At 25.0% G+C, this 10,975-nt stretch overlaps 1 protein-coding gene across 1 annotated transcript; it reads right to left on the reverse strand.

The window, feature by feature from the left end:
- Window positions 1-2,460: 2,460 nt before the first annotated feature.
- On the reverse strand, window positions 2,461-4,136 carry LOC101507502 (zinc finger protein JAGGED-like). The gene is made up of 5 exons (XM_073368055.1): window positions 3,933-4,136; window positions 3,732-3,829; window positions 3,291-3,422; window positions 3,103-3,190; window positions 2,461-3,015 (listed from the first exon to the last, which is right to left on the reverse strand). Coding segments are annotated over exons 1-5 (654 nt in total). The 5' UTR covers window positions 3,935-4,136; the 3' UTR covers window positions 2,461-2,681.
- Window positions 4,137-10,975: the final 6,839 nt, after the last annotated feature.

Consider the following 10,975-nt stretch of genomic DNA (forward strand, 5'->3'; position numbering starts at 1 on the left):
AAATCACCTCTCACACACCATTCTCCATTAGCGATAGCCTCTCAACAATTCTTCTCACAAACTCTCTTCCCCTTAATTTGAAAATAATAATATGAGAAATTCTAAGCAACATGAGAAATTATAAGCTACATTTGGCAATTCCAGATATATGTAGTCTTTAAATTAATAATTAAATAATTTTTAAAATAATTTTTTATTAATTAAAAAATATAATAATTAAATTTTATTTATAAAAAATATCAATAAAATAAATCTTGATTGTTTCTGAAATTTTATTATTCATAATAGTGAATATTGATTTTTTTACGATAAAACGTAAAAGAAATTAATATAATATTTATAAACAACAAAATAATATTTTTTTATGAAATTATTTAAAAAATATATATATAAACCGACAATAACTCTTTGATTTTATAAAAATAATGGTTAATTAATTTATTAGTTTAGAAACCAAAATCTATTAATTTACTACTCTAAAAGCTCCCTAAGAAAATAAATTGACAATGAAATTATATGATGTCTCCTGCCACATTGTTGTTGACCTCAAACCACACACTAAAATTAAGGTTAAACATTATAACCCTCCACATGGTTATAAGCTATCCGGAGATCTCTACAAAAGGCAATGTAGTCCACTCCACCCCCACATTACCCCACAAATTTGAAATTCAAGAATTTGTCTCTTTGTATCTTGTAAAAGGCAAATATTAAACGCACCATATTTTTGTAACTTTGACAACTTCTCTGTTTGGCAGCATTGCTTTTCCCTTATTGATTATTCTCCCTCTCAGCCTTTGAGCCCGATCCCATCTTTCAATCAAATCATTTCTGTTACCAACATTTCATGTTATTGTTTCCCTTTCCACTTGTAATTAAATGCTATTTTATCATGTGTTACAATAAATGTCTCTTTTAAAATATGAATGATGTATATGAATCAAATCTTATACCCCTAAACATTTAACCCATATACTAGCTCTTAATTCGAATAAATTATCAATCTAATATCAGTGGTACCATAAGTAAACAATAACTACGAAAGGAAAAAACACAATAGGGCAGAAATTAAAGCTGATTCAAAACTAATGTACTGGTTTCATTTATTTCCACATATTTAAGCGTACGTTGCAATAAAACAATCCATGGAGGGAATTATTTAAAACTTAAGTTGTTTATTGTTTGGAGGGACAGTCAGTCAAATCTCTTCTAAATCAATTTTAACTCTCTTCTAAAAGTAGAGAGATTTGGAGGACTCGAGATTTTCTTAATTTTTAAACTCAAATACCCTTTATTTAATGTGATCTTAAATTCTATAATGGTGAACAATAAAATTTTATACTACAGTTATAAATATTCGGTTTGATTTTTTTCTTTGTTTATTTTTTTTTTTGGTCTTATGATTTGGCTTCATTTAAATTCGAGGAGAAAAAATATATAAATTTAGTATTTGATTTGATTTTTTAATTTTTCTCTCACAAAATCTGAATCATGCCAACTCAATAAAGAATGAGTTTATTTAATCCAATCATATTGATATGTTTTTTAAAAAGTTAAAGAAACTTATTTTAAAAAAATTATCTTTTTGTCAATACTGTAGATTTTTTTAAAACTACGTGAATGAATTATATTTTTTAAAATGTTTAAATATGTATTTGATTTATATAAATATACCACTTTTTAGTTTTAGTTCATCTAAATTTTTTGTTTAGATTTAGTCTCTGTAAAATCAGAAACGATTTAACTTAGGTCTCTAACGTCAAATCAACATTAAAAGAATTACTAGTTTTTCAAAAACCTCTAAACTCCTATTTTAATTTCTATTAATATTTTCTTTATAAAATAGCATTATTTATTAAATAATCAATAAATAAATTTATTAATTAATAATATAAAATATTTTTATTTTTAATATATCATAAAAATATAAAAGATGATGTGTTGTTGTATATTAGACTCATTTTACTCCTTGTAATCGTCTGATTTAGCTTTGAATATATTAAATATGCTATTAAAAAAATCTAAAGTACAAAATTTAAGAAATTGATTGTGTTAAGTTTATAAATTGATTAATAAAAATGACATGATTCAACTATTAATTAATTGATTTGTTAACAACAAAATATATAATATTCGGAAATGTATCATAAAAAATGATTTCCGTAAAAAAATAATTACGCATTTTGGAGGAAATATATAAGGTTGTAGATAGAATTAAGAAGAAATTTGATTGATGATTGATTGTTTGAATATTGTATTGTATTCCGGAAACACTAAAGTTGAGTATTGAACTTTTGTTGTTCTAGTACCTTAAATGTGCAAGCATTAGTGTGAGACTGACATGATGAGCACGTCAAGAAACTAGAATATTCTAATTTTGGTTTGACTAGAGAGAGTTGGATGAATGGAGAGAGTCTTTTTTGGATTTTTAGTTAGAAAAGAAATATTAAATAGAGAGAGTTTCAGTTGATATCCAATGACTTGTTATTGTCCTACCAAACCAACATACAAAAGACATTCCCATGCACAGCTCCAAGCCAAAGTAGCTGAGCGTGTCAATGAGCTCAAAAGCTGCACCTACTTACTGTAGATAGATACATAGATATATAACTATCTTTCTCTTTCATCACTCATAACCCTATGTGTCAGCTCACCTCTCTCTTTAATTAATTATCATAACACTACAATCCATCTTCAAACCGATTCATTGTTGAAGGATAACCACCTTGTCTCACCGGTGCACCTATGCAAGTATAGTTACTTGACTCACCTCCATATTGTTGCTGCTGGCTGTTACTCATCACGTGACTCATATGGTAATTGTTTATTTGTTGCTGATGTGGAATATTCAAGTGTGTTGGGAAAGATACTTGCCGTGAAGGTGAAGATGAAGATGCATACAAATATTGTTGTACTTGTTGGTTTGAGGATGATGAACCAGACATTGATCTTTGGTATCTCATAGGTACTGTTGTGTGATGATCTCCCATGTGTGTTGCTATTGTTGGATAACATCTGAATTGTAAGATAAGTAATAATTACTATGTTTGAATGTGATTTTTGAAAAATAAATGTTGAAGGTAAAAATAGAAAAAACAATACCCTAAGTGAAGGGCAGCTTGAGCAACAAGGTTGTGATCATTACGTAAGAGCAGTTGACGAGCATTGTTCAATTTCTCTGTTTCCTTCTCTGCACTCACAAATGATATATCATGGAATAATGGTAAAAAAATAAATGATATAATATTGTTTAGAGAAAAAGTAAAAATAAAATAAAAGAGAAGAGAGACCTTGGCGGTGACGGTTCATGTGTCCCCCAAGAGCCTGAGACTTGCAGAATTTGAGGGAACAAAATCTACACTCATACACCTTTCCACACTCCTCATCTTTTCTATCATCTTCTTTTTCCTTATAACCTGTAACTGTTGTAACCACAATATCCTTTTTCAGTAACTTCGATGAGACCCTTCCTTTTCCTTAAATTCATCATCATTACATTTACAATTACATTTGCATTTAATTACTCTCTTCACAACCTACTTTTTTCCTTTTCCTCTAGCTATCATCTTTAGAACAAAGTCTAGGTCTAACAGAATAACAGGAAAACCGCAAGCTTGATTTTTATCAATAGTGTGTGTGATTGTGAAAAATAAAACAAAATAAAACATTTTGTATACACTATAATATGATCTGAATTTCTTTGAAAATAAAAAAAAGTTGAATTTATTTACCAGGTGAGGAGGTGTTGTGAAGAAGTTGTTTAGAAAGATGATCTCTAGAGTTGTCATCAGGAAGATTGTTAAGGTCTAAAGGGTTTCCATCTGGTCTCCTGCAAAGGAAACAACAACAAAAAAAGTCATAAGAGAGAGAGAGAGAAGAAGATAATATTGAATGTGTGAAGGTGTAATAGTGGGGTGGGCCGGGAGACCTACATGGTGTGGTGTGGTACCAACAGAAAGAAAGAAAGAGACAGAAAGAAAAAGAAAAGAAAAAAGATGATGTAGAGGCTATAGTTGAGTGATGGTAGAAGATAAAGAGCTTTGAAAGTTCTCTATCAGTTCTTCTGCTACACCTTATTTCTCTCTCAACAACACCACACACAAACACACATTTTATTTATTGTCAATCAACAATGGGACAGTAGCTCTCGTTACTTTAAATTGAGACCATCGGTATTACTTCTTTTTTTTTTTTTTTTTTACAATAATATGAATATTATTATTAGGTTTAAAATGAACTCAATCACGTCCGATGGCAAACGATAGATTAGTTGTTGTTTTGCTTTTTATGGCGGGTGTTGGAGGTTATCTCCCCCTCTTTTTTTTTTTTTTTTTTTCTTTTTTTTTTTTTTTTTTTTTACAATAATATGGATAGTACTACTAGGGTTTAAAATGAACTCAATCACGTGCCAAATTATTTTAGACTCGATTTGATTTTGATATATAAATTAAAAAGTCTTACTTAATTTTAGTTATGTATATCTCTAACTTTAAAATTAAGGTTTCATGTTCAAAAGTCTACTTTGTATATTATCATCTTGTCTTATATAAAGAATGAGATCAAATTAACGTAAGAGTTAGTGTTTTGACTAAAAATCCTTAATAAATTATAAATAGAATGTTTATAATTCAATATTTGCGGTTAACAGTTCTTTTCGTCTTAACTTAAATATTAACTAATAACATTTGCTTATAAAAAACATAAAAGATATCTAGAGCATTGAGTTTTATTAGCATAAATTATATGTGTTCAAATTAATTTTTATTGAGATTTGAGCTTAAAATAAGCTGAATAAACATATTATTAAGTATCGTTAGTGAGTTTAAAATAAGTCAACTATGAACTAGCTAGGGAAAAAGATTATGGACAACAAATTGGGAGTTGAATATGTTCTTATCTAATCGAATTATGTTAGACTAAATTTGACTAACTCAACTCATTTTCAACTCTATGAATGAGTAGTGGTTAGTATGTCTTGGTTATATGAGACTAAAATTGATTTTGAATTAATTAATTTTAAATAAGAGTGAAATTAATATAAAAATATGTTAAATAATAAATTTGTTATTAAAAATACTTTTAAAGACAAACATTTAAGATATCTGATTTTCCACAACAAAAACTTAAATACTTCTAATATATTGGGAAAAAAAAATTAGCATGATTTGTCCAATTTATCCGTGTATAAGTTATATACCTCCACTATATATAAATTTGCGTTGTCCAGAATATAGGGTTAAATGTTTCTCTTAAAAATATATAGTTTAAAATTGTCTTTAATTAGTCTCTAAAATATATTCAAATCAAATTTATAATTCTACAGAAAATTCCATCAAATTTATAATTCTTCAGTCCAATTGTTTGATGATTTTTGTAACACTTTTTAATTTGTATCTAGTCCTAAAAATTACTAAATAAGATATGAGGTTAGTGGTAAGAGTTTGATTTTATAATTTGAACGAACGAAATTCAAATCTCTTTTTCAATAGTTGTAAAATGAACATTAAATATTATTTTTTATCCATGGTAATTATAAACTAAACTTGATAAATAAAAAATATTTGTATACATTGGAATTGAATATTTAACAAGGAAAAAAAAATAGTAGCAACAAAGTAAAAGATGGCAATGAAATTGAATACTTAAGAGAGTGTACGTATATGCAACTAAAAAAGAGGTTACTAGGTGAAGTACTCCTAGAAACTATACACAGCTTTTCCTTGATTTTTTTTAAAGGCAAAGAGTGCTTACAGCACAGTTTAAAAGTGAGGTTATGCAATGAACTTTGAAATTGGGATAAAATGCAAGCAAATATAGATGATACTATGGAAATTGCAATTATATAATATTGTTGCATAGATCTTTTATATTTTTATATTGCAATTATAGAATGAAGTAGATGTTGCGGTGGACGAATTCACCATTGTTTATTGTTCGTTAATACTTAAAAATTATAATTATTTGAAAAATTTAACGGCAATCGATGATATTTTTTAAAATGATAAATTAACATTATTATTGGTCTTTGCAATTGAGACAATGGTTCGATCGATATCAGTTCAATAAAAATAAAGAAAAACTAATATGTCTTTGAAATAATATTTCTCATTGACATATTAAATTATTTCAAATTTTATAAATATGATATATGTAATAGTAGTTTTCAATTTAAAAATGAATTCTATAATACATACATGCAATTAGAATTATCATATAGATCATAATATGAAGGGTAGTGTTACAATGGAATAGTCTTGGCTATATTAATAAGTTGATATGTTTTTTATATTTAACTACACTAAATAAGTTTATTTGTTACAAATTAGTAGAAACAAGACAATTAAAAAATTATTACATAATTAAAAAATTTATTCATCTTATTTTAATTCTTCAAATATCTACAACCACTATAAAGATAATTTTGTAAACAGTAAAAGTTGTAAAAACGAAACTATATGCATATATTCATAAAACTATTGGTTGATACCTCGATGTCAACTGAATCCTAATTCATATAAATATATATATATTTGAAAATATATGGCAAAAACAAACAATAGATAGAAGTCCTTCCTGAAAAGATTGATGAAAGAAACAGAAGACACACTGCCTAATATATAAGAAAGCAAGCTGTAGGCATTAAAATCAGGTGATATATTTCATGGACCACTTCACTGCATTTGGTCTTCTAGCTGGTTGGTACTATGAAGGATTTGAGGACATCACACCACATTTGATGTTTTCAATATTAACCTGGACAGAAGAATCATGCAATGAGACCGCGTCCCAATTATCTGAAAACTTGTTGTTTATATGTGATACTACTTTTTGAGGTGGTCCATCACAATTTTTAATTAATTAACCACTATATATATCCAACATACATCTCTTTCTCATTCAGAACTCTTCTAACACAACTTACATCCAATTCAGGAAATTGTCTTCATCATCTTGGCTTCTTCCTTTCTAAGTACTCAAATTTTTTTATTGCAAAAAGGTGTGACCTACTAACCACATATATTGCATTTCTTCATATGTGGTTAATCAGAACAGAAAAACCATCCAACAAGTTTATTTTATGTTTGATTGTGCTTTTTACAAAATATTATTTTAGTAAAAAGTGATTGAATATGTAAAATATTAGTTTAAATATAATTTTGATTATTTATCTTTTATTTAATATTTGTTTCGTTTATTATTATTACTATTATTATTATTTTGTCATTTATATTTTATAAGTGGTGTATTTTAGTCTTTATTACAATCACAACTAAAATTATTACAACATCCGATCATTGGAATCCCTTCTTATATATAATTGTCAATATATATCTACTATAATATTCTTTCAAAAAAATATTCATTTAACTTAATAATAGACTTACACGTGAAAAAAACTTTTCTTCTATATTTTAAAACATAAGTGAACTCTTTGAAACTTAGTACATTTATCAGAATTCACTGTATTTTTATTTTATCATTGTTAATACTGCACACTTAACTTTATAATTGATCTAAGATTAAACCTCAATAACTCATTTTTGAAATAGTTGTGATGAAAAATATTATCGTTAATCATTTAAAAAAAAAATAAAGAACAAAACTGAATTTATAAAAAGATAAAGAACCAAAACAAATATTTAGTAAAAGATAAATGACTAAAGTTAAGTATAAAGTATTTTATGATTGAATAGATTCACGTAAAAGTAAGATAAACAATAAATTTCATTATTAAAAAAAATCATGTATGAGTCAAAAACTACAAAACCTAATTTAAGTTAGAGCTAATTTTAAAAACAAAATCAATATTAGTCAATAACAACTAAAAATCGATTTAAGCCTCTTAAATTAATTTAAACACCTCAAAAATTGGAACCAAACATTAATTTAATCTGCCTATTAATAGGTAAAGTGAATTAATTTTCATTCATAACCACTGTATTACATTTTCATTTTTGAGCTTAGGGTGTGGACGTATCTAATATATATCATCTTATTAAAAATAAAAAAATAATAATAAAAATATATATCATCTTATTAAAAATTGTGATATTTATATTTAGACTAATATATTTTAGACAATTCCAAGGTGGTTATTATTTTGCGAGGTGACTTGTTTCTCTTTTTCTTGTTGATTTCTTTTAGTAAGACCACAAATGATGCTAACGGTTTGCTTTTGATATGACATTCAATTTTTTATGAAAGTAAGAAATGAGGCTAGATTGAATTCATAATGGGTAAGAATTTCTATATAAGGTGAAATATAGTCATTGTTTGTATTATTAGTGGTGTGTTGATACTCTAGATTGAATTCATAATGGGTAAGAATTTAAAATGTTTCTTTCCAGTTGATACATGTAGACATCTTATAGATTGTTTAGCATCGTATAGATTAGTGTGTATAAAGATTTAAATTTTAATATTTAAAATTATATTTTTTTTATTAAGGATCTAATTTTTATAATTACATAAACCTTTAAAATTTGTTGTCGTTTAAGTATTGATTGATTTTGATGGGACAAGGATGGAGGGGAACAATTTGTTTGTTCCTTGTTTTTATTTTTTTGCTGGTGCTATTTTTTTTGGGGTTTTATATTATATTGTTGAAGATTAAAGCTAGTTATGGGTTTCCTTAATGTAGGGTTTTTCTGGGTTTTTGTTACAAGCTATGGTGTTGGATAAATGCTAATGGTGGTGGTCGTTTGATGAGGGGAAAAAGAAGACGAGGAAAGGAGAAAGATTTTTTTTTTTTTTTAATTTGTAAGTCACATATCAAAAAAATGTTAATAATATTTTATTAAATTAAAAAAAAAATACAAGCTATGATGAAATAAAATCTGACAAAGTAATTATAAATAGTATGTAGTTTTCACTCTACAAAATCGATTTTATGGAATTGTATTCTCAAATACTAATATATATATATATATAATTATAAATTTAAAAATCATATATGTTATAATTAATATAATAAAATTATTATTATTAGATAATAATAAATTAAAAAATATTTTTTATAAAGATAAGATTATAATTTTTAATATTTATTAAAATATTAAATATATTTAATATGTATATAAAATTTAAAAATTACATTAATATTACTTGCGGAACGGATTCGGGTGCGGGACACCCCAAATCCGTTTCCGCCCCTGAATTTTAATTTTGGAAAAAATCTGCACCGAATCAAAAAAAAAATTATTCGTCCAAATCAAACGAATTTGAGTGAATATTCGCGGGTGTGGATCATGTTGTCATATCTAATTATGAACTATGTGGCAAAGAAGTTTTGGGTCTCACTTATTTTGTTCCTGTCCTTTTTACTGTATATTTGTGTTTCGTATTATTGTGATAAAAATTAATTTTATAAAATTGATTTTGAATTAGAATCAATTCAAAGGTAATATTTAGAGTACGTTTGATATAGTATTTTTTTTTAAAATAATCACATTTAAAAATGAAATTCATTTATAAAGTTTTATTTGTTATAGTTTATTTAAAAATTATTTCAAATAAATATCTGTTTTAAGTATATATATTCATTATGCATTACTAGATTAATGAAAAAGAAAAGGACCTCACACATTAACTAGCATGTAAGCCTTTTTCATTTTGGTATAGAAATGGCTCTGAACCTATATGACCTAGGCAAACAGCTAACGATTCGAGTTGTAAAATTCATAGTATTATTTTTTCGATTTTTTTTAAATTCCACTACATTAACTTTAATTAAATAAATTAGACTTCTATGCGAAATGAATTTAAGTTCGAACTTTTTTTATAACAGTTATTTATAAGTTAATAAATTATAGTATTCTTTTATATGTTAATTTAAATAATTTATAGTTTGTTTTTTAATTTTACTCATATTATTTTAACTAATTGTTTGTTATTATTTATAATTTATTTATTACAATTTAAAATAAATAATTTTAAAATAATTTAAAGTCAATTATTTGAAATGATTTTTTTATTGTAATATAATATAAATAAAAAGATAAATTTGATAAATAAATAATTTATTTGTTATAATTTTAAATTATTAAAAAATAATTTAAATTTTAAAATAATTAATATTTTAAGTTAAATAATGTATGTATTTATTATAATTTAAAATAAATAATATAATAGATTAATACATTATAAATTTAATAAAACATAAATTTTAAATTACAATATTATAAATATTTTAAGCATTAATTGATAATATTTATTTTTAATTTAAAAAATTCTTTTATGTTATTTTTCATTTTTAAATTAATTGAATTGTTATTTTTATTAAATATTCAACTAACTTAACAGTTATAAACTATAAGTTATCTACTAATTTTATAAAACATAATCTAAAAGAGACAATGAAATTTAATGTATAGACTTAAATGTAGATTTAGTCTTCATGTTTTAACAATTTTTAGATTTTAGTTCTTCTATTTCTAAATCAGTAATTTTGGTCACTTAGTTTTCTCAATTTTTGATATAGAATTTGTTAATTTAAAAGTTATTGCTACATCCTATATTGTTATATTAATTTATTATATTATTATAAAAAAAACTATTACTAATTAATTGAAATATCTAATTATTTTTCAAAATAAAAAGTTGTGTAATATTGTTTTCAAAAATTAACTTATGTTTTATTTCAAAAACAAAAAATTGACTCAAGTCAAAAGTAAAAAGAGAGAGAATTGAAAAACCAAGAACCCTATCATAAGAAAACGCCGTTATGGTCATTCTACTCGCAATTTATTTGTTTCGTCGACTTATAACTCATTACGTTTTTTCTGCGTTTTACGATTCATTTGATGTATATCTGTTTCGTCAACTCGTAATCATTCTACTCGCGATTCTTTTGCGTTTTTGTGTTTCATCATTCATTACGGTGATTGTTCTTCTGTGTTTCTGATATTTTATTTGTATTTTTATGGAATGTTTTCATATTTTTCTGGTACTTTTTTACTTTTTTAGTGATTTTTTT

This window comes from Cicer arietinum, chromosome 4, assembly GCF_000331145.2.
Source record: "Cicer arietinum cultivar CDC Frontier isolate Library 1 chromosome 4, Cicar.CDCFrontier_v2.0, whole genome shotgun sequence".
Lineage (NCBI taxonomy): Eukaryota > Viridiplantae > Streptophyta > Magnoliopsida > Fabales > Fabaceae > Cicer > Cicer arietinum.

What these genes read in the sequence shown, in the direction of transcription:
- LOC101507502 (XM_073368055.1), bottom strand. An exon ending in TCACAACACCTCCTCACCTG is followed by an intron (nt 3,423 to 3,731) that starts GTAAATAAATTC and finishes TGGTTACAACAG; the next exon opens with TTACAGGTTATAAGGAAAAA. An exon ending in CATGAACCGTCACCGCCAAG is followed by an intron (nt 3,191 to 3,290) that starts GTCTCTCTTCTC and finishes TTGTGAGTGCAG; the next exon opens with AGAAGGAAACAGAGAAATTG.